Source organism: Patagioenas fasciata, chromosome 7, assembly GCF_037038585.1.
Source record: "Patagioenas fasciata isolate bPatFas1 chromosome 7, bPatFas1.hap1, whole genome shotgun sequence".
Taxonomy (NCBI): domain Eukaryota; kingdom Metazoa; phylum Chordata; class Aves; order Columbiformes; family Columbidae; genus Patagioenas; species Patagioenas fasciata.
Window position 1 is genome coordinate 26,555,984 of NC_092526.1, and position 26,377 is coordinate 26,582,360.

The 26,377-nt window shown below is 39.8% G+C and overlaps 2 protein-coding genes across 2 annotated transcripts in view; both read left to right on the forward strand.

The window, feature by feature from the left end:
• Positions 1–759: 759 nt before the first annotated feature.
• Positions 760–13,119, forward strand: ZC3H15 (zinc finger CCCH-type containing 15). The gene is made up of 10 exons (XM_065841093.2): positions 760–968; positions 3,489–3,590; positions 5,903–6,014; positions 7,793–7,945; positions 8,909–9,000; positions 9,952–10,134; positions 10,824–10,970; positions 11,123–11,227; positions 11,467–11,593; positions 12,311–13,119. The coding sequence occupies exons 1-10, from the start codon at positions 891–893 to the stop codon at positions 12,502–12,504; spliced, it is 1,293 nt and encodes a 430-aa protein (XP_065697165.1). The 5' UTR covers positions 760–890; the 3' UTR covers positions 12,505–13,119.
• Positions 13,120–25,515: 12,396 nt separating this feature from the next.
• The window catches only part of ITGAV (integrin subunit alpha V), a 46,093-nt gene continuing 45,231 nt past the window's right edge, over positions 25,516–26,377 (forward strand). Inside the window, exon 1 of the mRNA XM_065841521.2 lies at positions 25,516–25,917. Within this exon, the coding sequence (XP_065697593.1) occupies positions 25,766–25,917 (152 nt within the window). The 5' untranslated portion in view covers positions 25,516–25,765. The remainder of the gene's footprint in view (positions 25,918–26,377) is intronic.

Here is a 26,377-nt window from a genome sequence, read left to right on the forward strand (position 1 = left end):
AACTAAGTTCCATAAATTCCCAGAAACTAGAAATAAAATACTGTTCTTCAGTCTTAGAAGAATGAATCTTTTAATTATATGTGTCATAAAGAAGTACAATCTCAACAAAGATGGATTTGCCTGCTCCACACTACAGGTTCTGGATATGACTGATTACTAAAATATATATTGGGTCATCTTGCACACTTTTTTCCTCCCCAATATTTATGGTAGTACATGGTGATTTATTGGCAATAGCATTTTTCATTGAAGTCTCAATCTACCAGATCTCACTGGCAAGAAGTTATTTCTGCTCTTGTTTATCTAAAAAGGCAGTCGGGTACAAAAGGATCTGCAGCCTTTGCTAAAAACGAACCCGCACCAAAATTTAGGGCAGCTCCCTATATGTCAGTACAGAATTGGGCCTTAGCAAGTTTTAAGTTTTGTGTTTTTCTTTTGATTGAGTCTCAGAACTGGCTTAATTATTTCTTAGCTGAACAAGTGATCGAAATACAAAATTCATCATGTGAACTTGCAACGATGAAGGACATGAACTACTAAAATGACAGGTTGAACATAGTCAGACCACAAAGCCGGCTTTTATAATCTATAACACATCCCAGCGGCGACGGCGCCCCCGCACCGCCCGGCCCCCGGTTCAGCCCATGGGGGCGGAGCTGCCCGCCGGGGGGCGGAGCCCACTCTCGGATGCCCCGCCCCTCTGTGACGTTAGGCGGAGCGCCCGGCTGTCGCTCCGCCACGCGCTGCCTGCCGGGAGATCATTGGGCCCTCGCGCCCTGCCCGCGCTGCCTTCCCAGCGTGCCCCGCGGCCGCCGGATCAGTTGCGGCCCCGCGGCGGCTCCGGCCCTGAGAGTCCTCGAGCGAGAGCTGAGGCCGCTGCGCTCCCCGCCATGCCCCCCAAGAAGCAGCAGCAGCCGGCGGGGGGCAGCAAGAAGGCGGACCAGAAGAAGAAGGAGAAGATCATCGAGGTGAGGCGAGCAGGGCCGGGCTGGGCCTAGACGGCTGCTGCCGACACCGAGAGGGCCGCTCCCGGGGCCTGGCACTTTCCGCGGGTCCACCGGGACGCGGGCAGCGCAGTTCCTGCGCTTCCCTGTGCCGTGACACGGCTGCGGGTAGGGGCGCTGCCGCCGGGCTCCCTGAACCCCTGCGGGCTGCCTCTCCAGCCGGAGCGGCTGCGGTGATGGTCGTGAAGCCCGAAGCCGGTGTTTGCGGGGCGGTGTGCGCACCCACCCTGAGTGGGGCCGCAGCCCAGCCCAGCAGCACCGCTCCGGGGGTGCAGGTTCTGTAGGCGGCTGCGGAGCTGTGGGGTCACTGCCCATCTTATTGTCAGTTGTCCTGGTTGCCGCTGCCCTTCTTGGACTGGGGATCGGGGTTTCAGCCGGGACGACTTCTGGGCAGAGCTGGTTTGGGACTGAAGGTGATTTGACCAGAGAACTCTTCCTTTTTCTTCCTTTCCCTTTTCCACGTATTTATTCTGTGTGTTCCTATATTTTCTGAGCCTGGTTTTTCGAGCTGTAGTTTTGCATTTCTCACTCAGTTTAAAACCTGTGTGTAGTTTGTTTTGGGTCTTTGTGATACAGTTGCACCTGTGTGGCTCAGGAGGCACTTCCTGGAGTAATAATTTAGTAAGTCTTTTGTTGAAGTTGAATATGAAATAATTTGAACATTAATCACTAATATCTCATTCTCTTTAGATATAAGGAAGGAATTCTTCCCCATGAGGGTGGTGAGGCACTGGAGCAGGATGCCCCGAGCAGCTGTATATGCCCCATCCCTGGGAGTGTTGAAGGCCAGGATGGAGGGAGCTCTGAGCAACCTGGTCTAGTGGAGGGTATCCCTGCCCATGAGAGGGGTTGGAACTAAATGATCTTTAAGGTCCCTTCCAACCCAAACCATTCAGTGATCTTCACTGATGCTCAATTCCGTGGTAAAACAGATTTTAAAGAAGCTGTTAGAGGGGTATGTGTGTGGTAATTATTAGGATGGTCATGCAAATCTTCCGCTATACAAAAGAAAGCGATGTTGAGTGTACAAGGAGAGAACAGTTATAAGAAAATGAAATGTTTGCCTGTATCTATTGGCATGGAAGATAGAAGCAGCTCAGTTGTTCAGGCAGAATATCCGTGTAATGCAAGTGTTCTTTTTGATCTAGCACTCTAAAATATTATTTCTACATTATTTGAAAATGTTAGGTTGCAGTCATTGTTCTCACTCTCTGTTGGCTTCAGTGTTTCTGATGTTCTTGTTGAATCTAGCTATGTAGGAGAATTCTGGGTTTTAATTATAAAAAAACCCCAACAAAACCAAACCAAAAAACAGCTGAAAGGGGGGAAAACGTGCATTGATTATTAACAACAATCTATTACATAATTCGAATACATAGGGATTATGTATTCCATCTGGCAGTTGTCACGGAAATCACGTGTATGAACTATGTATTTTCTTTCCTGACTAGTTATTTTGACAACTTGCAGACTCTTCAAATTAGCATGAAGTAACAGAGGACCAGCTGCTGTTGAGAGGGGATATATTGTAAATGAAAACAGAGTAACTCTGGAAACTTGGAACTGTTTATTTTGCCATTCTTTTAGAATATAATTCTGGATTTTTAAGGTTTCTAGAAGTATGTTTGAATTGAGATATTATCACTGGATGAACATCTGTTGTTGCTGGAAGGAAAAAAATACTAGTGTCAAAGGTAGGGATAAGTTTTTAATGAAGGTATTTCTAGTACAGAAAATAATTTCTACTTCACATGCTCCTGTGAGAATGAGCTTTTTAAATGAAGTTTTTAATAGGTTTGGTGTAGAAATCTGTCTTTAACAATAAAACTGGAGATAAAGAGGAAGAATTGGTTCAGGTGGTAAACAGAAACATGTTGCAATGGAGTTTAGGCAGTTCATGCACCTGTCTGGACCTGACAGAGGGGAAAGACTTCTTCAAATTAGTACAGTTGGAAAATGAAAAGCTTAAAATACTTGAAAATAAAAAGTAATGTATTACGTGGGGCAATGTTTGTCTGCATAATAAATATGTAACATTTATATGTGAATACTTGAAGATAAAAGTAATAAGTGATTTCAGGTAGACAGCAGCGGAAAAAAGGCAGTATTTTACAGCTATTCTGTGTTCACATTTTCCTCAGAGATTATTTGATTCGTCACCAAAAACATCTTGTGCTCTTGCTTTGAGGGGCCTCGAGACACTGTGTGTGTATACTCACACTCATATTTGGACACAAGTAGGTCTGGTGATAAAAGCAACAGCTCACACAAAAGCAACATTTAATAGCTTCTTTGGAAAAGCAAATTTTAAAGATGGTGCGAGGGATCTAAATATTGTCTGTAGCGTTTCTTGGATTAGGTGTGTTGCTAGAGGAGACAGTCTGTGTTTAACTGAAAACCTGGCAGGAGTGGCAGGTGTGTCTTGTTTTGCTAACAACTTAAACTTGTTTCAACTAATGTGGCTGTATTTATCTCTTGATTTAGGATAAAACATTTGGTCTAAAGAATAAAAAAGGTGCAAAGCAACAGAAATTTATCAAAGCTGTGACTCACCAGGTTAAATTCGGTCAGCAAAATCCACGTCAGGTAAGCACTTATTGTGTAATGTTTTCCTATTCTGTAGACAAATAATCTTTTCTTGTAATTATAAATTGTCATATAATACTTAAGTAGAAAAAAGCTGAGATGTTACTTGCCTAATGTATTGTGACTAGCACAGATTTAACTAACGGTCCTCTTGCAAAGCTTGTCTAACTCTGAATTAGGTACCTCTGTACAGGATGGGATTTTGTTGGATTTTTTAAAATAAAACAACAACGAAAAACCCACCCAGCCATTCCTCCCTAAACTCAACTAATAAGGATGGGGTTTTTTTGTTTACATAGTATTTTAAAAGTATCAAGTTTAAGGTGTAGCTGAAATTAAATTGTGGAAATTGGCAATCAGCAAAGTACAGTTGGACATTCTTTTTTTTTTCCCCTTTAATTCCCACCTGATCTAAGAAATAGTGAACAGTTAAAAATAAGAGTAGTTGTTACTAATACTAAAACTGAAATTGAGAGAAAAATAAAAAAGTATAGGCCCTTGTGTACTCGTTTTTCTACTATTTATTTTAATAAAAAGTGGAAAAAAGTATGACAAGCCTGCATCTATTTGGCGAACTGGTCAAAGAAACTGAATTTTTGAGCCACTGTCTACTCCTCTGGTTTTCTTTTGTATAATGAAGTAAACTGTAATGTTTAGATTCTACTTAATCAGAAAGCATAGATTTCATGAAAATATTATTGTAATGGCAGTGAGCCAGGTCTCCTATTCCTGAGTGCTGGGGAAGCTGGTTGGTGAGTATTTACACAGCTTCCTGTTCTATGAATAAGCCTGTAAAATAATGACACTTGCATCAGCTAAATTCATGATGTCATAATGTATGTTAAATTCCGTAAATAACACAAGTATTAACTAACAAATGTCAAGTACGACTTCACTTGTAAAGTTGATATGTGGGTCATCAGATCTAATAATTTCTTGTAGTGGAAAGCACTACTTGATGTCCCTTATAATTCTATGTGTGTGTTACTCAGACAGTTCTTCTGAAACTTCTGTATGAAATCTCTGAATCTGTATCATGTGTAGGAATACCAGTATGTAAATTAACCAACTGAAAATAATTTGTTTCTCAAATGCTCATAGCTATTGACTGATGGATGTCGGAAGCTAATTTTTAGAACTGATTATACAGTTCTTATTTTGTAAAATAGTTTTCAGTTAGGGTTGTCTCTGAGAAGGAAAGAACACTTAAAAGCAAATGGAAATGGTGTCCATATTTGTGGTTTGTGTGTGTTTGTTTTAAAAAGAGGCAAGCTTCATCTTCATGCTTTCTAGAACACTAGGGTGAAACAAAAGCTTTCTTAAAGTACTACTCTTCATAGTTGATGTGTGGGTCTGTATGTTACATAAAATAGGATTTGTGAACTTACAGTGTGAAAACTGAACAAACTAATCAGTTCCTTTTTAAAACCATCTGGTGTATGTTATCCCAATTCACCATAAGAACAAAGCTCATTTTTTAATATTACACCGTATTTTACAAATAAAGTAGACCACATACCTGTATAGTGGTGTTAGTTTCACTGCCTTCCCTTAAAGAGTTGAATTATTTAATAATGTTTCCCTCTGTACTCTGTTTTCATCCCTCTCTGTTGCTGTGGTATAGATACAGGCCTTTTCTGGCTTATCCAAAAAGAGTAAGTCAGAGTCAGGTTTTTTTCTTATTCATAAACCTTCCTTTCCTTGGTGAGCTTGTTGTTCAGTCTTGGACCCCTAGTATCTGTAAAAAAAAGTCTTATAAACCAGTGGTTATCACTGAAACACTGATATGTCGAATTGATATAAATTCAGACCTACAGTGTTCTAAAATTGGTTATCAAATTCGAAGGACAGATTTCCTGAAATTGCTATGGCGATATGTGAAGAGAAAGAGCAAAGCAGCACAGAGGGGACTAAAGAGAGATGGGTTTTGCACAGATCTGGAAGTAACTGCTAATGTGTCACAAAAGAGCAATTTCCTCTCCCAGTCTCAATATCTTTCACTTGATTTCCTCGCCTGTAAAGGTGGAATAAAGGTAACCATGTCACCTCATGGTACCTACCAGCATCTCGCATCCCTGACAATTTGCGTTTGGAATCTCTTCTGTCTGAAAGGGCGGTACTGCTAGATGACACTGGCCACACACGCAAGGGCAGGAATTTGGAGAAATGCAAAAGTTGCAGGTTCTTTCCCTCTTCCCCTTATAAATTTAGAATGGTTTCACAGAATCACAGACCTTAATGTACAGTTCATGTGAAGCGAGTAATGTCATTCTAATTTTATAGTAATAACTTCAAATTTGGGGTCATTATAGGCTGCTCAAACAGAAAGTGAGAAGAAATTAAAAAAAGAAGATAAGAAGAAAGAATTACAAGAATTAAATGAACTCTTCAAACCTGTAGTTGCTGCACAGAAAATTAGCAAAGGTGCGGGTAACTAAATTATTTTAACTTATGTTCTCTTATTCCTATATAACTTCAGGTAAAATAATCATTTAAAAATGCCAGTTCATTTTTTAATGGAGTAGATATGTCTGTTTCCTTCTCTGTCTAGTGTACCAAGTAGTTTGTCAGTAACGATTTGATATTTTTTTCAGTAACTCATTTGGGGTTACTAGGTCATTAGGATATCAAGAGCTACATCAATATTGACAGGGAAGCTATAGATACAGTTTCCTTAATTAGATGCTTCTGGTTGAGTGGCATGATTTTTTGGTATGCATGATAGTATTGTTTAAAGCAGCTTGTCTACTCAGGGAAACAAGAACATGCAGGTATGACAAGGAATAAAATATGATCACTGTTGTCTTCACAGAAAACTTGTGTTCAAATCAGAACTGTAAAAAATTTCCAGTTACTTCTGTCCCACCTTACAATTAACAGTAGGACTTGGGTTTGGAAATGTGATCTTACTTGAACTCAGTTATTGAACAAACTAGTTTTGTCATGAAATATAAGTTCAAGAGTGTTTCATCCTTCTAGGAAACTCTGCAATTGGCTACCATGTGGGACGTAAACAAAACAAAACAAAAAAACACATTTAGGAATGAACTAAATGTCATGTGATGAACTCTTTCCTTTGTTAATCTTCTGGAACTAATGAAATTATGTGCAATAATTTTTTATTAAACACGTGTGGTTTACATATAAGCTTTGAAAGCAAACCTGATACTTGTTCATTGTGGCACTTACCAGCAACAAAGGCCAGTTTTCTGTTTATGATCTGCAGTGGTCAGCTTTCTCCAAATATAATAGTTATTGACTTGAAGTCATTCCAGAAGACTTATATTGTTGTAATTAAAACTTTGGCTTTCTGTCAAGATTGCCAACAAGGAGAGCTATATTATGTGAAGTTCTTTAGGGATCTACTCAGTGTTTAAAAAAACAAACAAACAAAAAAAAAAACCACCAAAAAAAAGCAGATTTTTAGTTAAGATTTCAGACAGGTGTCACTGGTGACCTGCACCAAGAATAAAATCAGCAAGTGAAAAACTCAAGTTTGAAATCTTAGGTTAACAAATATTACAAGTAAAGTATTTCTGATTTAGTTGTGTGTCATAAATAAGTTTCTACCTGCTTTCACGCTTTTGTTCTTGCCTCCTAATGGTGAAATAATTCCTTTGGGATGATATTTATTTAAACTGTAGTTAGGTTGATTGAATAGTTCATAGTATAACAAAAATTGTTTATTTTGGAGGCTATGAGTAGCCATCTTATTTCTATTATTAAAGAAAAAAAAGTGGTCTGAATGAGCGCAGGTTAGAATATTATAATTTATTCCAGTGTGGTGTTGATCTCTTAAGGAAACGCTGACATCCAATAGATGCTTTGCTGTGTATTAGAGGCAAAAATACTTTATTGTATAGGGAAGAAGTTGCACAGAGTGATATCTCATATGTATTACATTTATATGAATGAATAATTCACTGGGGTGCAGTGGTATCTGTATGTCTTTAAACAGTCAAGTGCCAGCTTTGATACTTAATGCAAATATCATGCTATACAAAGTAAATATGACATGTTCAGGACATTAAGTATTTACTTTTGATAAACCTCACCTTAAACAACTTTCATTTTTTTAAAAAAGTGTTTTCATTCTCTATAGATTGTAAAGATTGTATGATCCCCAACGTTGTTCTCAGAACCTCTAACACATAGCTTTTGCTTAAAAATAGTATTAAAATATAAAAACTTTCTTCATGCAGGTGCTGACCCCAAATCTGTGGTTTGCGCTTTCTTCAAGCAAGGACAATGCACTAAAGGAGACAAATGCAAGTTTTCTCATGATTTGTCTTTGGAAAGAAAGTGTGAAAAACGAAGCGTCTACATTGATGCAAGAGATGAAGACCTTGAAAAAGGTACAATACTTCTAGAAAATGGCTACTGAACTATTCTGATTCTGAAACTGGATTTCCATGATTGAGTCTCCTCGTGTTGTGGTTTTGATGCTGAAGACTCTGATCAGTGACCGAGACAATCCATACCACCATGTTCAAAATTATGAACAGTGAAACTTGTTTGTTCACAAGTATTCTTTAGACCTTGTTTACAAAAGAAGTATGACTTAATGATATTGTATGGTAGTTTTTAAATTCTACTGTGTGATGTATTATGTCATACAAGTAGCAGGTTGTACAGTATTTGGTCTTTCTTAGACTTGCTGACTTCTTCTAAGTTGTGTAAAACAGAGGTGCAAAAGGAGGCAGCGTAATGAGCAGCCATAGTTGCCTTCCAGAAAATGTGTTTGCCCCATTGTGCACAGTTCTAGAATTCAGCATACTTTGGAGTATTTTCTGTGACTTTATCTCCTTTCCCAGATGATTTGTTGGCTCTGGATTTTACTTTAACTTAGCAGGGGTTAGTGATTTTACAGTCAAAATAATTTATTTTGTTTTCCCACAATTCATCATGTCTTGGTCTTTATTTTTGAATTTTAGCCTAAATTAATATTATAGGATCCCATAGATTCACTACTGCTGTTGCCATTGGTGATCTTGCTCTTTTAATAGCATGTTCTTTTAACTTTAAAACACATAAGTTGGTGTTATCTCTCTTGACCCTCAAGTTAAATGATCTGTATTTCTGGAGATTAGCCACCAACCTTCTTTTCAGTTGTCTTCATTTTTTTCTTCTATAAGTTTCTAAGACTTTTGAGCAGCATAGGAGATTTTGAAGACTTCATTATAAAGACCTGATTTATTTTCCATTCTATAAACTAAAATGTAAAAACAGCATATTAAAACTGCTGTTAGGGAGAAGAGCATACTTGACAACATTTTTTAGCATTTGGAATTTTTGTGAAACTGTCTGTCTTTATCTAGATACAATGGATAATTGGGATGAGAAAAAGCTGGAAGAAGTGGTGAACAAGAAGCATGGTGAGGCGGAAAAGAAAAAACCCAAAACTCAAATAGTATGTCTTTTTTTTTTTCTTAAGTGAGCTGTAGTAAAGAGAGTTAACTGCAGACTGGTATTAGATATGTTTATCATTATCTAAAGATTTTGAATGGAATATTATAACAATATTCTGAATATACAGTTTGGCTGATGGTATTACTAATAATGTATTAAAAAAAACCCCCACACCCCAAAGCTCTTTCAGCCCTCACAAGGTATTTTCTATTTCTGTTGTTAAATAGAAATGGGTAGTAGATGAATAGTTTTCAAAACAGAGATGCGAAAGAAATTAGTAATATATCTAGGGCATCCTACTTGTCTCCTATAAGGTGGAATTTACTGATGGAGTTATTAGTGGTTCCTGACCTCTAACTTCAAGAATATTCTTCAGTTTGGGGACTAAATGGTATAATATCGCAACCTCTTTTTTCATTCTTTGGAAGTATTTTACCTTGTTTTCAATACCAAATAATTAAATATTCTATTGATACTGCAAAAGTTAAACTTCATGGCCAAGTTTGAACTGTGAATTGCTTGATAAGAGTTCCAGAATGGCATCTTTATCTCAGGATCTTAAGCTGGAAGGTTTAACACCTGAGGCAGGTTCAATTTATTTTTATTAAAATGACACAGCTGTTGGTGAGTAGAAGAAAAAGGCTGTCCCTGTGCTTTTACAGGCACTCTGGGGTTTGTAGTCATACATAACTGCCAGTCTTCTGAATCAACCTTTCTTTTTAAATTGAGATTATATTAATGGGAAAAAAACTGTTGACTACATGCCTTATAGATAACAATTTGCACTTCTTTTGTCTGCTTTTTTAGTAACAATGCATTTCATGTGCCTCTTCTGTTTTTAGCATGACTGGCTTTGAGTTACTGTACTTCTGACAGGTAGTGGCCATATGTGTAGTGTAAATTGCTGGGGATGAAAAGAGAATGTAGTGCTAACAACTCATGTTTTATACAGGTCTGCAAATATTTTCTTGATGCTATTGAAAACAACAAGTATGGTTGGTTCTGGGTTTGTCCAGGCGGAGGAGACAACTGCATGTATCGCCATGCTCTCCCTCCAGGTTTTGTATTAAAAAAAGACAAAAAGAAGGAGGAAAAGCAAGATGAAATTTCTTTAGAAGATCTAATAGAAAAAGAGGTAAAGTTCTCAGACAGGTACCTTTGGGTGGTGTTTGTTTTCGGTATTCTGAGGGGACAGTTGCAAATAACTTCCTAATTAATAATTTAAAAGTATGAACTGTTTTTATAGCTGTACGAGCTTGAGGGTGAAGGATGCAAAATGTTTGATTTGTGTCTTTGGTTAGAAACTATTACCTAGTGAATAGATTGAACTATAGCTGCATATTTCGTGCAGGTTCGCTAATCTTTTTTAGAAGGCTTTTCTTATTGCTGTGTTCCCTTTGTTTGCTACAACTGCTTTTATGGGCCTTTGTTATCCCCAGCTCACTGCCTGTAGCGTTCTCTCATAACTCTGTGACAAGGAAGCAACACCAAGAGAAAAGGGCCTTCTGAAGGCGTTAGGTTGCTGCTCTGCTGGTTTCTGTCCCCACTGCCTGGCAGCCTCAATTTGAGGAACCTGAGCTGTTGTTGGTTTCTGTCCTCTTCCACTTCTCACGTTAACTTTCATGTCCATTCATCTCGCTAACTGGAAAACTGCGTGTTGAGTCAGACTTTGAGTTGATGGTACATGTTTAACGGTGGTGGGAGTGAAGAAGGAGTTAGAAAGAAATGTTTTTAATTAGTTTCTGGAAAGGGGTAATTAAGTCTCTAATTTGTTATAGCCTTTGGAAACAATTTCTAGCATTAATCAGTCTCTTTATTTGACAGCGTGCTGCCTTAGGACCAAATGTTACCAAAATTACTCTAGAGTGTTTTCTTGCATGGAAGAGAAGAAAAAGACAAGAAAAAATTGATAAGGCTGAGCAAGATATGGAGAGGAGGAAAGCAGATTTTAAAGCCGGCAAAGCATTGGTGGTACGTTCTACAGTCCAATTCTTAATGCAAGAAGAAAGAGTAAATTAGTTCTTGTGATAAGGTAGCTGGCCTGGAATTGCTTTGCCTTTTTTTTTTTTATTACAGCAGTATGACATCTATAAAGTGATTAATATAATTTTTTTCATTAATAGATTAGTGGACGTGAAGTATTTGAGTTCCGACCAGAGTTGGTTGATGCTGATGACGAAGAAGCAGATGACACCCGTTACATTCAAGGAACGGGAGATGATGACGAGGTAAATAACAGTACTAGCTTGAATAATATTTCAAGTTACATTCAAGTTTGAAAACTTCTCATTTTTGCTCTTATAGCGCAACCAATAATCTTGGTTCTTAATTTAACACTGCTACACGGTATACATTTTGTCAAAATTTTGGTTTCAAAAAGAAGATTAAAAAATATGTAGAAATCCCGCAGAAATAAGAATTTCTGTAGCAAAGTAATTCACGTGAAGCATCTTGGCTTATTTTTCAGGTGGAAGACCCTGTCTGCATAAATGATGTAGATTTGAACCTCTACGTCCCAAAGGCTGTAGATGAGACTGGTATTACTGTGGCCAGTCCTGAGCGATTCAGCACATACGGTTTTGTGGAAAAAGATGGTAAGTTCATTATTTCGGCATCATTAATATGGGATTGAATTGTTAAGAGCCTCCCAAAAGGTAGATGGAAATGAATTATTGATCTGCTGGAAATAAGTGTTTGTTTGAAAAGGTGGGGAAGTCAAGTTATTATTAATGATACATGTAGTTACTAAAGAAGCAGCTTCAAGTAAATTCTATGCACTTCTTATATTCTTGAATTCAAGTTTAAATAAAAGCTAGCGTTATGGCTGCTTCAGGTAGATCCTCAAGATGTTTGTTTTAGCAGTTCCCCCCCACACTTATTTTTTTTTTTTCCAGATTTGGTAAATGTTTAAATGAATAATAACAAAGCCCAAGCTTTTCTTCAGTTTTTCTAGCTGGCTTGAATCAGCTTCTAATTTCTTAGAGCAAAGCATTGATCCTGGTCTGCTTGTGGAATGCAGGCCCTGGTCTTTAAGACACTGAATCCTTTCAGTGCAGACAGTGAATGCGAGCAGCTTGTAGAGTTTGAAAACAGGAGTTGGAGGAGGTTTTTTTAACCTGTTTTAGTAACTGATGATCCAAACCTGTATATTAATCAGGTACATGCAATTTAACCAATGGAAGTCTACATAAATTTCAAAAAAGTAACTTCTTTATTATTTTTATAACTTTAAAGCCTGTTTAGTGGAATTGTGAATTAGTGATTAAAAAATGTATGACACTGAAATATGTAAGAACTATTTTTATTTTCAGATAATAAATTAAGTGAAGCCTCTGGTGGTGATGTAAACAGCAGTGAGCAAAATGATTTAGAGGAAGATAATGATGGAGATGGGGAGTTGGAAAATGGAGTAATTGATGCAGTTCCAGTTGATGAAAATCTTTTTACTGGCGAGGACTTGGATGAACTAGAAGAAGAACTAAACACTCTTGATTTAGAAGAATGAATTTAAAAGCTCAAGTGACAAGTTAAATTCATGTGATAAAGTGAAAACTGACTACATTTTTTTTCTCCTTCTTGAATAGAATTCTTAAACAGGATGTTTATGGTTACCCAGCTGATTCTGATGGGCACGTCATGTACCAGGAATATTTTCCTTCAGTCTCATCTACTCCAGTCTTGACTATGCTCACAGTAAAATATTCAGATTAGTTCAGAATTACCTGCCAGCTGAATTTGCAGAAAATGAGATTGTATCTTTCCACTAAAAGTAGGAAGTGTAGCTGCTCTGCCAGTATGCAAGTGTAAGTGGGCAGTTTGATATCAGGTACAGTATAAAAATCAAAGTATACATTCTTCACCAGAACTGCATTTTTATTAGTGATTGTGTTGATTTAGAAACTGCCTGAAGTGGTTTTAGGCAGCATACTCTAATGGAGCTGATGCAGATTATGCTTCTTGAAGTGGTGATCAGCTTGATTTGATCAGCTGGATACTGAAGATAGTGATTGTGAACTGATACATCATACAGTACAACATGGTGCCCCCTGTTTAAAATGTTTTAAACTTTCCCACCGCCTTTTGCCAACAAAACTGTAAATAAAAACTATGAACTTTGAAATACTTGTGCTGATTTTTCTCTGTTAAGTTAGGATATACCAACTTCATTTACTAGTAGTAATAAATATTTTCTCTCTGGTCCTGATAAAGAAGTGATGATGTTGGCTTCAGCCACATTAGGACTAACTGCAGTTACAATTTCTTTTTCTATACTTCATGCAGTGTAAAATTCAGCAGCTGAACTTTTTTCCCCTACTGTTCTTATCTCCTACCCATCCATTAACTGATTTGATACACTCGATACTTCACTCATTGCCGTTTGACTGTTGCCCCTCTGTGTTTCATACATTAGCAAAGGCTTGAAGCTCTGCAGAGCAGGGACGTTAGAGCCTAAAAAATGCCTGTCATCTCAGTGGTGTTCTATAAATAACACAGTTATGCAGTAGGAAGTTGCCTCAAAGCAGAGCAGCCTCATACCCTGCAGGGGCACTTATGTTGGGCTTAAATGAAGCCAATGTGCCCTTTGAAAATTCGAGTCCCCGCCATAAAGATTTTTCAGTGGTGGTGCTTTTTCAAGGATGCTGTAGGTTACGCTTCCTTGCCATACTCCTAATAGTATTGGCAACACTATTGCTGTGCTAATGATACTGTTTGTATTGATTTTTTTTTTTTTTTTCCCTAATGCTTCTAAATTACTTCTTAAAGACCATTAAGATTTGTGGCATTGTTGGTGTGCTTTCTTGAACTGCTTCTGGGTGGTAATATTAGCTTTAATGATTATTTTTGACACTGCAAAATTGACTCTTGTATCTCAAATGCTATTTCTAAAATAGCTGACTCGACTTTTTTTTTTGCACTTTCTGGGATCTTTGTGAAATGTTTCTCCTATAGGAACAAGCAGCAGTGTTTGGAGAAAGAGGCCTACTGAAATTGACTTCTAACTGTAAGTGTTTAAGGAAAAGCTGCAATACCAGATATAAATCTTTCTTTATGCAGGTTTTTCTCCTTTGGCCATAAATAAGCAGTGTTGACAGATCATTGGGTTAAACTGGTCAGCAATAGGATAATGGGATACTTAGAAATTCGATTAATATTTGAATGTATGCTGCATAATTTTTCAAAGTTGTATATTTTAAATGGGAATAAAAGTAATTTAATAATATTTAAGGATGAAAATGGCTTTCTATATTTTGTCTTAGAGGCTGGTATGTTGTATATAAGACTGCTCTGTTTTGCTTACTTAAATAGGTTAAATCTTTTCAACAATTATATCAGCGTTGTTAATTATTTGCATTTTACAGTGGAGGAGTGACAGGATAACTCATTGTGATTTCAGCTTGTAAAACAGAGGTAATAGGCAGAGAGGGAGTGCCTCTACATCCTGTCAGGTTTAAGGGGCTTGGTTGTGGTATGAAACTTTTGTGTGTGTGTTTCATTTGGACATCAGGACAGCTGCCTTGTGTATTTAAATACGTTGAATATCCATAAGTTAGCTGAAGAAAGAGGCAGTAGTTACTGACAGATGACTTCCTGTGGCCAAGAAGCAATAGTTTGCTGTCCCTTTTTGGTTTTCACCCTTTCTTTTCCACTTGTTGCAGCACTTCCCCTGACGTCTTGTTCAAGCCTCTTGGCTTGGCTTGTCTGTCTGCATTTCTGACCATGAGCACAGGTGGTGGCTGCTTGTAAATAAGCCTTCTGTCATGGAGCGTTCAGTGTACTTTGGAGTAGCAACATGCTGCTGCTTGTTCCTTCTGCGTGAGGGCAGGCTTGAACCTAGCCTCTTAAAAGTTCTCCATCTTAGGAGTTACAAAAGCTTAAACTGGCAGCTGACAGAGTTTCAGTCAATAAGTGCTCAATTAAAAATGAAAGCAAAGGCCTTAATTAGGGTATTTAGACTATATTAGAAATGAGCACCGTGATAGAATGGAACCCACCTGAGTGTGACTTGCTGCTGAGTTGTTCCTATCGATGAAAGTTACCCAAAATTTATCTGATGTAAAGTGAATGAGTCACTTATGGGGAAAATGAGATGTCATCTGAATCATAAAATAGCGCTATCTTCATTCACTTCAGTGACTGGACAGTTTGTGTGGGAGCAGGAGGAGGCACACACACATGAGGTCAGGCTATAAAGGATCATAAGCAAGGAAAGAAAAGCCTCTGTAATAAACCTTGTTCCTGTCCCTTGCAACATGTACCCGTCTGCATCATCTTGTTTGCCTCATAACTGAAGTGCCTACCATGAGAAGTGCGGTGGAGCTGTGGCTCTGACACTTCTGGAGGAAAGAGCTGGTGGAGCACTCTGCCTTCACAGCACCTCTTACTGGACGTCTGTCTGGGCAGAATCTATTTACAAAGCACTGCTGAAAAGCCATGCCTACCCTTCCTGCGGTTTGCTGTTATGCTAGCAGAGTATTTGTTGGCTTTACATTTTGATGTATGTTAAAATACCACTTCCATCACACACAAAAACTACTTTAACAGCATAAACTGGCTGGCTTTAAATTTTCTGAACACTTTTTTTGAGAGCCATGTGATTGAACTTTAGGCTTGCCATTGCTGTTACTCAAAGAGCTCCATACTTGTATAATATATCCTGTTGATAGAGCCCTTGAAAAAATAGATAAAAATTTAAATGTAAGGACTGGCAGTAACTTTATTTACTAGTTACTCCTCAACTGCTTTTTATGCAGGGGAGGTTTTACTATTGATGAACTCTGGGTCAAGCAGTGGTACTTTCCTTGGCAATTCAGTGTCGTCATAATAGGTTGTTTGTTTAGCAAATAGATTGAACAGAAAGAATCTACATATATAAATTAGTATATTTTTATGAATGCTTTCTTTCATAGTTCTTTAGTCAGATGTGAGGAATAACAAGTGTCAAAAACTTGTCTCAGGCATTCTGAAAGCTGATTTCTACTTACTTTGTGATGTTTATGCCTCTTTTTAAAAATCACCTGAATATGAGTAATGGAGGCTTAAATATTTTGTAAGCTTACGTATCTTGCAAATAACATACTTGGAAACTTGGAATAAGTGTCTGTTATTCTTGTCCCATGTGCTCGTTTTGTATAACTTACTGAAACCGTACAGTGATTGACTAAACCAAAAATCTTAGGAGGTTAGATCTTCCTTTCTCTCAGAGTGGATTTATTATAGCCGTAAACTGAGAGAATGAGATTGCTCTCATGTGCAAATATCTCTCCTATATATTCACCTGAAATATGTCAGGAGAAGTAAACCCTGAATAACATCAACAGGAATAGAAAGAGAATTGGAAGAATGAAGCCTGGGAAGGCCAGAGGAACTGCAAAAACCCCATACCAGCAGCTGTACTGTATCAGATGAAGAAACCGTTTATCACACTCCAAAACCCGGATGCGTTGGGAAGAAAGAGGCACGAAAAGGACAAGCCTGTGTACTTCCAGGAGCGCTTGTCTTAGGTAGCCTCTGACTGTTTTCAGTCTAGAAGATTTTCTCAACCAGATGTACCTTGTGTCCCTTGGTGGCTTTTCCTTCCTGGTATGTTCCCTGCTCTCCCCCTTGAATCCCTCTACATTTTCAGCATCTTTGAAAACCCAACAGTTCCACAGCTCTGCTGCATCTTCTTTTGAATGTGAGTCCTACTAACTTGTATTATTAGATCTCTAGGGGAAAATACTTATAGGAGGGTATATCTTATGCCTTCCTTTGCTTTGACTTGATGCCAAAGAAAGAAAGTACATACCAAAAAAAGTGAACATATTTCAGTTTTGAAGAACACAATCCCTTGGTGCATTTCAGTGCTAGAAACTTTAACAAAATCAGATACTTCTTTAGGTGCTTGATTCTTTGCTACAAATGGGCCTTAATCAGCAAAATCTTTAACGAAACAGTCTTTGTTTCCCAGTTATGTACCGGATGTGTTTTATGTAGCTATGATCACATTAAGTGCTTTTACAGTACTATCTGCAAATTGCCCTTCTCTCTTTCCCTCACGCTCGTATTAGAGGCTTAGCAGTGACCTTGGCTTAGTCTGTCACTTTTAGTTCTTTCATTTCAATAGATGCTCTGTCTTTTTACAGAGAGCGGCTGTTGCTGGTATCAGAAATAAGGCCAAGATGTTTTATTCATTTATGATGTTATAGCCCTAATATGTGAACACAATAGGTTTCCTCATAACACATTACTGAAATTAACGGCAAAAATAATCAGTTCCTTTGATCATAAAATAGCAGCACTTTATTTAGTGAAAAAGACCTCAGAGATTATCTTTTACATTTGTGATTGAAAATGGTTACAGTGTGTTATAACACATCTGGACATAAATTTGAACAAGCCTGGCTTAAAACTAAAGAGAGGTTCCCAAAGTATATCCCATCAGAATGCAAAAATGAGATGGAGTCCTAAATTAAAGCAAGATGCAATGGAAAAGAAAGCATCACAGCTTTCCTTTAACACAAACAAAAAAATCCCCACCTAAATTACTATATAAAATACATTGAAAGAAGCAGAAGGATTTCTGAAGGGAAAAGAGGAGCAAATTATTATAGAATGTTTCAAAGGGCAAAGTATTCTTTGTACAGTTGGCCATTAGAGAAATGTGTTCTGTGGATGCTGCATCCTCAGTCCTGTGGTGGAATGAAACTGTCTTGTCAGCATGTAATGTAGGTGTAGTGCATCTATCAGTTGTGGAAGATCAGCTAAAACATTATTTTCTCAGTCCTCTAAGTTTTAACAGCTTGCTATTCTAGGAGACTGTTTGTCCTGGTCATGTTTCATTTCCATTCCTGTTTTATTCCTTGGTTTACGTTCTGACACTGAAGCTGTCAGTTGTATGCTCTGAACGCTGCATGTAGAGATTGGCTTGAACACATCATGGTAGGCTGGTCTCTGTACAATAATGTGAATCCTTCACAAGCTCTCAGTCAATGTTTTCTACCAATCTGGATAGTGTCTGACATGTCAAGTAGTTTAGTTGTCCTGGTTTTGGAACAGTAGGCTACTTAAGAAAAAGACTAATTGCTCTCCACTTCAAAAATTCTACAGCTGCAACTCAATGCCTCCTTAAAATCAGGTAACAGCAAAGTTTCTAATCAAGAAACCTTTAATCTTAGCTCTTCTAGCTTTTTTGTGTTGTCTTCTCTGTTGTCTTTTCTCTGTTCCAAGTAAAAACATGAGATAAGGGAGGCTCTTCCGCCTGACCTCTCTGAGCCGTACCAACCAGTTTAGTGCTGGCTGTGTCAGCCTCTCCCTTGGGCTCCCTTGGGCTCCCTCCGTTTTGCCCGGTAGCGTCTCTCCTCAGGTGGCTCTGCACGCTCTGGGGATTTGTTTATAAAATGGGGAGAAGGAGGATTAGGAAAGCTGGTCGGAAAGGACATAGGAAAGATCTTATCTCTTTGAACATCTGTCAGACCAAAGTAGAGAATGATAAGAGGGGACAAACTACATGGGATCAATGGGAGTTTAACTGCTGTTGTCTCATCTTTGTGAACTTTCTCCTTGAATAAGAAGCGGGTGGCTGTCAGAACTGCACTTCGTGCTGGTAGAAATCAGCCTTATACCACAGGCTTTTCAGTCTTCTGTTTTTGTCAATACAGAAAGTCTGTATTCTATAAATAGCAATTCTAGATTTTTGTGTCCCACAACAGTGTCTTCCACAGACATATGAAGTTACAGCTCTACATGTCCGCTATACATAAATAATTGTTCATTCTTTGTATGGGGAGGCAGGATGGAGTGGAATGAGGGCTCTTCCTCCAAGAGAGCAAAAAATTTAAAAAAGCTTTTAAATGTGCTCTTTCATCAAACACAGAAGTGTCTGCAGTTTATAGCATGGATAACTATTGTCACTACTAACTGGCAGGCTGCTTTTTGATAGATGCAAAGAAGATTCGTATTCCCAACATTCTTTCACCAGCAGCACCCAACTAGGAGTCTATTACAACATCCTCCTGGCAATTGCAAGCTTATGTCTTAAAAGCAAACAACAATAACCTCCCAAAAAAACAAAACCAAAACTAACCTGCCCATGTTAGAATTATTAGAGACCTGATTCTGTATTGATCTGTTTTCTTTATTTTTTAAGTACTCATTCTTTAACCCAGGAAAAATGTAGTGACCAGTATAACATTTTGTAGATAACAACACACCTTGGTTTAATATTAATGCCAGACAAGACAGTATCCTGTGGATATAGAAGATCAAATATAGTAGTTTTCAAAGTGAACATGAAGTTGGGTCTTTGGTTTGGGAGAAATGGGATTTTTGGATGAGGAAGAGGGAGTAAGTTTGGGCTCTGGACCATTCTGTAAGATGATACGAAGTCTTTGGAGGCCCAGAGGCTGGAGCTGATGGCTGAGCTGGTTTAGCAAGGCCCAGGGTGTCTGGGCTCAAACACCTGGAACACTTTTTGAGAGAGAACAGGAAGAAAATACCTTTTCCCATGTCAGTTTGTCTTAATGCAATCTTCCAGTGCTTTTGTGCTTGAGTGTAGAAGAATATTTAGAGTAACGGGTTTAGTTTGTTAGTGGATTTCTGAAGTATTAAGGCATCACAATATCCCATTTGCTATCAGATAGAAAGGAGCTTGGCTCTATTGTACTCTGTTGCCTTTCAGTCCTACTTGCTCTGCATGTGATTATTGTTTTGCCATAGAATTCTTCAACATATTTGAAGTCTGAACTCGTTATTAAGCATAGAGCAGTGTGAAGAACTTTGTTTTGTATTTCTAACCATTTTTTTGTAAGTTTTAAACTTGGTTTTGTTCCAAATCCTTTAGCAAGAACGTAGAAGTGTTACTGTAATACAGGAGCACTAGAGGACAGATGCTTCAAGGCAAGAAGTGGTATTATGTTCCTGGAACAGTAGATTTAGAAAAAGACTGTTCTTTGAGACTGAGCTTTATTTGATTACTTTGAAAATGCATGATGGAAAAGTAATGGGAAAATCTGTGAAAATTTCTCAAAAAACAGGGAATAAAGTTGTACACATTGTCATCCTTTTACTGAATAGATTATTTGCACTAATGACAGGAATGGCCATATCTCTGTATCAGGAAGCAGTGGTCTCCAGTATTTCTGTACAACCAGAAGCAAGCAAGAATGTAAGAAAACTAGAAAATTCCTCATCATCTGGAAATTCTCCATAAATGGCAATCTCCTAGGAAGTGCCCCTTCTCTCTGGTATCTGTGGATCCTGGTTGCAAGGAAGTGCCGTGTTTCTCTTTGCTCCCAGCAGAATACTTCACAAGTATTGCTGCCAAACAGACCACTTCCACTTTCTAAATAAAAACTCTGTGTGTGTTATAGTAACATGCTCTGGGTGCACTTGCTGTGGCTGATGCACTCATCAGAAAGGACTGTACTTAAAATTATCTGAAAACAATGAGAGGCAATGGAATAGGGGGGTATTTAACTTTTTGTGTCTCTATTACACCTCATATATGCATGGGTAATTATTAAAACATATTTGATGTTGTGTAGGGAATATTAGAGGCTGTCCCTGAATTTGATGGTATGAAATCCTAATGTAAAAAAGGTCTGGTGAGTAACGAGCATTCTCTAAAACACCTGAAGGGGATGGTGGAAAGACATTGACTAATACTGAAGTAACACAGCTAATGGTACTGAACAAATCAGAAAAAATCCTGCTACAACTCACTTCCTTGAGAAGTGAGACTTGAGAGTTGTTCACCAGCTAGAAGCTGATTTTTTACAAACATGGTCATAGCCTCCTTGTCCTAAAAAAATCCATTATCCTGTAGCCTTGGGCTAAGAACAGCTTTTGTGTGACAACGACATGAGATGTTGATGTGGTGAGTTGCTTGTAAGAGCAATAAGGCAAATCAAGCTTACCACATCACTGTAGTGGCTTCCTCGTGCTTCTTACCCAGTAATACTTGGATCGTTTTCAGATTTTCTTTTTTCTAGAAAATTAACATTAAAGATTAATATTAGATAAAATAGAAATAAAAGGCATCAACTGACCAAACCAAAATAATATGTGAAGTTCATCATTTTGGTCAAGTTAGGCTTGCTTTCTACTGCCTCATTAGAAAGTGAGTTGTTTCTTTAAGATGTGTCCCAGGCAGCTGAGCTGCTTTACAATCCAAGTGTCTGGGTCGCACAAGAGCAAAATGTGTAGTTAAACTCTCATGTCAATAAAGGTATTTCTGGGAGACTAATATTAGTATCGATGACCAAATCAGTGGTAATCCTTTCCTGGCTCCAGATATTCGTACTACTGATCCTGTGGAGCACTGGACTCACTGGGAGGCCAAAACTCATCACTCACCTACAAGACAGCTCACTGAGCCTTTTAAATAGGACCATTGTGCCTTGCACATCTGCAGTTTTTACTGAATTATAGGATTTTGTCCATATTTTGCTAAGGAGTGTACTATCATGAGGAGGAGACATGATTGCAAAGGAAAAAAATATTCTTAACTGCTCTATGTTACTGGCTGGAGACTCAGGAATAGCAAAAATGGAAATGAGTACCTGTCCACCAGAAGCACCTCGCATCTTGCACAGTTTTGTTCAGCTGTGTTAATAAGTAGTTGCATAAATAAAACCTAACAACTTGTAACAGGAAATCAGTTTTATCTGTCAAATAATGGAAAGCAGTTCTTTAGACTCCACAGAATTCCAAATGACTTGTATTCTATTATAAATACAGATAAAAATTTGGTTTCTTGTTAAAAGGAATGAGAGTTTCTCTGCCCACTTCTTCGTGGTTAATTTTCACCGCTGAGTATCTTAGTCAGTAACCTGTAATTTGAAAACTAGAGATAACAGAAGAGTAAATACAGGAACACATAATTCATTTGTTTACATTCTGTAGTATGATCTCAGTAGCAGCTGTTTATGTGGTTGGTAGTCATACTGAGAACTAAACCAAATTGTGAAGAAAAATCACATCTTCACCAAAAGTGTGGTTTTTTTGCTTTACATTAGTGGCAAAATCTGTTTTAGGCTTTGATTCCTTTGTCCGTGGTTTTGTCAGTCTTAGTAGCTCAGTGCAAGCAATTAAGTCACTCAGTCTCTTCCGCAACAGAAAATGTTTTGGTTAATTTACAGTAAGCTTGGGTGGAGTTAGAGGGACAATCCGCTGCCTCTCCGCTTCGGATTTTTTCCCACGTGGAGGCTGGGGGTATATTAAACACCATATAGGGAGCTGTGGCTGAGCTGGCGGGCTGTCTGGACCGAGCGCCTCCGGTGGCGTTTGAAGGGAGCCAGACAGCGCTGCTGCCGCCGCTTCCGCTGGGTGACTCAGCGGCGGGAGCGGAGCAGGGCGCTGAGTCAGCAGAATCACAGCCTGCTGCACCTTCCGTGGCCGGCGTGATGGCAGAAAGCAGATACAGAAACAGCTGGTTAAAAAGCCATTATCCGCTTGGGGACAGGAAATGCTTTGCAGAAACTATTTCCCTAGGGATGAGTAACCCCTGGCTCTGTGTAAAGTGCGAGTTGTTCCTCTGGCCTGTCCTTCAGCGATTCAGACAGCAAGCAGTAGTGCTGCACGGCAGCCAAAATTTGTCATTTGGTAAAACAATTCTAATATCTTAAAAAATAACTTATCCTATGCTGTTTGTGTAATGTAGTGAAGCTATGAAACCAGGTAGAGAAAATAAATCCTCTTTCTCCCTAAACTACTGCCTTCCTGATCAAAGTACACATAAACCACCTTTTTGTTTTATTTTATTGCCCTGTTTACTAGAATTTGAGTACCTACTACCCCATCTGCAGTTTTGCTTTGATCCGGTCTGTAGTCCAACAGCTGTGAGGGAGTAGTCAGTAAATAACAATAAAAGTTAATCTTATTGATGACTTTTTTGTTGGTTTTTTTTGACCTATGAAGAGGCAGCAAAGCTAGGAAAACTAGCAACAAACATTAAGTCTAGGTATAGGAACTCTCTGATTCTTGATAGAACGAGAATTTTTGAGTTGGCTCCCTTAGGGAATTACTATTATCACTTGGTTACAGGAACAAGTGACTGGAACACAGGATGATTTGGTTCTTCTTTCTGGCTCTGCCATGGGTTTACTTGAACAAAGTGCTGGTTGTCAAGCTGGAATACTGCACACAGGGAATTGTGAGAATGAATAAATTGAATTGTTTGTCGAGTTCTTCCTTTGTAGAGCCCAGGATGTCTGGAAAACCTACATTTAAAATATTTTTTAAAAGCATAAGTATGTACATGAATAATATGTATTATTCACTGCTTACAGTGGAGCACCAGTGCTGCAGAGTTGTGCAAGAATCAAGGTGACGCCTGTATTTTTAGGTGGGAGGAGGAAAGAGTTCAGACCTATCGCATTTTTAAATGGAAAACTCTTAACTCAAAACCCCTTTCAATGAAAACAATTTACTGTGAAATCCTGTCACCCTGTCTATCCTTGCTCGCTTTTTCCCCTCGTATTGGTAATTCTTCCAAGTAAAATTTTTTAAAATTTTAACAGTAGGTAAGTAGCAGTAGGTTTGTCAAGAATCCCTGGTGCACATTATTGCTTGCATATTTTACACCCAGCTTTTAAAAGGTTGCTATTACTCAGCTTCTTTCTGCTATTGTTTTTGTTTGTTTGTTTGTTTTGTTTCCAGACTACTAATTTATCTTACATGTTAATATAAATCCTGACTGTATTTACCTTACATGTTAATATAAATCCTGACTGTATTTAAAGCAACTTTCTCTATTCATTTAGTGAGAAATGGAAATGATCACCCAATATCAATGTTCAGTCCTTCACCTTGGGTCCTTTATACATCACACATTTCTTGTAAGCCTAAATTCCATGGCATCAGTAAACGTAAGCTGATTGGACATTGCAAAAAAAAAAACCAAACAACAGTGACTGTAAATTTACACTGGAAAACAGGAAACTGATACTAATTCTGAGATATGATTCATTTGTTGGCAATGAAGAAAGCTTTTTTTTTTTTTTCTGAAAGGTCCTTGGGTTCTTCTAAGACTAATTCATTAAAAGGAAAAGAAGACAATGTTAAATGAACCTGGGTCACAGTTTTACTATACTAATTCGTCTACATTGAATTAAGCCAATTACATCAAAACTTTTGGAATGCCAAATGATTCTGAAATCATGTCTTGTTCAGTAGGTTAATTAGCAGTTCTTTTACAGACATAATGCTTCTGACTGTCTTGAGCAAGTTGTACCTGATTATTTGTACTTATTTTTTACCATGATGATGATTGCTTTCTATTGGAAACATTCTCAGTAACTGGCTTCTAATGTTGCTTGCTCTGCATTTTGTTAGCTCTACCTGATGCACCTGAGCGTGCAGAAGTTCACTTACAGTAGATTTAACAGATTTCTCTTGTAGACTGTAAGTCCAGAACTGCAGGAGTGGTTCCCACAGCCAGTTCAGAAGTTTAGGGGGAGTTGTACCAGCATTTTAGACATACGCTCCAACTGATGTAGTTTCTACTCTTTAATTAAACAAGCCATGCCTTAACAATACGTCCAAGGTAGGACTTTTCAACTTCGTTGCAGCTGCTGTTGTACTAGAATTCTTCACTTATGTCCCTCAGTAAATACATATGGAATATTTTTAACTTGTCTTCAGGGTATGAAACATCATTTTATGCTCCTTTTACTTTCTGTCATGCTCACATGAGAAAGCAGAGCTGAAAGTTTAGACTTTTGGCGGCAATAGTGTGAAACTGATTATGTGGTAACAGTATTGGGTTTTATGAATTAACATGAATTAATTCCACTTTTGGTGTTCCAGCATGTTTTATTTTTCCTGACACACTGATCTGCTAAGCAGATGCTGAACTCCACTGTAGGCTGCGAGGGATTTGGTAACAGCCTAGAGCTGCCTGAGCTCCCACGATGACAGTGCTAGAATCTTAGTAGTGACAGCTGATCCAAGGGCCAGAAGCTGTGCATGAAGAGGTTCAAGCTGGACACGGGACACTTCTGCCCCAGGTGCGGTGGTAAAACGAGAGCTGGGATCCCCATGAGGGAGGTTTGTCAGAGCCAGCCCTGTGCCCACCTCTTGGCGTCCCTGCTGCTGGCGGAGGTGCCGCTGGGCTCTGCTGCGACCCTGGGATTTTAAATTACACCATTTAATATCCTGTTTGTTTGAAACTCGTTTTCCCCCACGGGTGGATCCATGCCGCCACCTACTTCACTCTTTCCTTTTGTTAACAGCTTTCCTGCAACAGATTGTCTCCAAGACTTCACTTTACTGAGGAAAGTCATACCAAGAAAGACTTTATGAGAGGGATGTGTCCCCCTCTTTTTTTTTTTTTTTGGTACTTCTCAATAGCACTTGCCCTCTTCAAGCCCTCGGGTCCAGCAGTAACCAGCTTTTAGGACTTGGTTGCCTACACCAAAAGGAGATCACGGGGCAAGTGCCTTGCCCGCAGCTGGAACTGACCGGCTGCAGCCGCCCGGAGCTGGGAGGGCCTCTCGCAGCCGTGGGCCGGGCCGCGCCGCGCCGTCCCCTCCGCCCCGGCGGGAGGGAGAGGCGGGCGGGGAGCGGCGCGGCAGCCCGGGCCGGTGCGGGGCAGGGCCCGCCTCCGGCACCACATGATGCCGCTTCTCCTTCCTGCCGCCCCTGTCCCGAGGAGAAAAGGGAACTGGGCGCAGGGCGGGAGGAAGTGATTCCGCTCCCCGCCCCGCCGCGGGAAACGTGCGGCCCCTCCGTCCCCTTCCCGCTGCGCGGGGCCGGGCGCCTCCGCGGGCAGAGCTGCGGGTCGGGCCATGGCGCGGCTGTGGCTGCTGCTGCTGCTGGGCGGCGCGCTGGTCCCGGGCAGCGCCTTCAACCTGGACGTGGAAAGCCCGGCCGTCTACTCGGGCCCCAAGGGCAGCTACTTTGGCTTCGCCGTGGACTTCTTCGCTCCCGACCCATCCTCGTAAGTGCCCCGTCCCGAGCGGCCGGCGCTGCCGGGGCTGCCGCCCCCCGGGGCGGGGGGCCCGTCCTGGTGGCTCCGCGCTCTGCTCCGCTTGTGGCGCGGTTCTGGGGGGCCGTGGTCGAGTCTGCCGTTGTCCCGGCGAGGTGCGAGAGCCCGGCCAGCCCGGAGGAGGATGCGGACGAGGAGGGCGATGCCGGGGCCGGGAGGAGCCGCTGGTGTCAGCAGCCGAGCTGCTGCCCCTAGTTCACTGTGCGACTCGGGGGGGAGAGCTGGCGGCAGGGCGGCTCACGGGAGAGATTATTGGACGGGGGGCGCTTGCTCAGGCCCGGGTGGGGGGCACGGGGATGGGGAGAGCCTCGGTGGAACCGAGCGGGGCCGCGGTGGCCGGCCCGCAGCACGGGCGGGTCTCCGAGCGGGACCCCGCGGTGGTGGGGCGGTACCGAAGGGACCGAGCCACGCC

Excerpts from the sequence above, each read along its gene's own strand:
- ZC3H15 (XM_065841093.2), top strand. The coding sequence starts at position 891 with ATGCCCCCCAAGAAGCAGCAGCAGCCGGCGGGGGGCAGCAAGAAGGCG. Across the intron at positions 3,591-5,902 it reads GTCAGCAAAATCCACGTCAG|GCTGCTCAAACAGAAAGTGA; the intron begins GTAAGCACTTAT and ends GGGTCATTATAG. Across the intron at positions 11,228-11,466 it reads GAACGGGAGATGATGACGAG|GTGGAAGACCCTGTCTGCAT; the intron begins GTAAATAACAGT and ends CTTATTTTTCAG.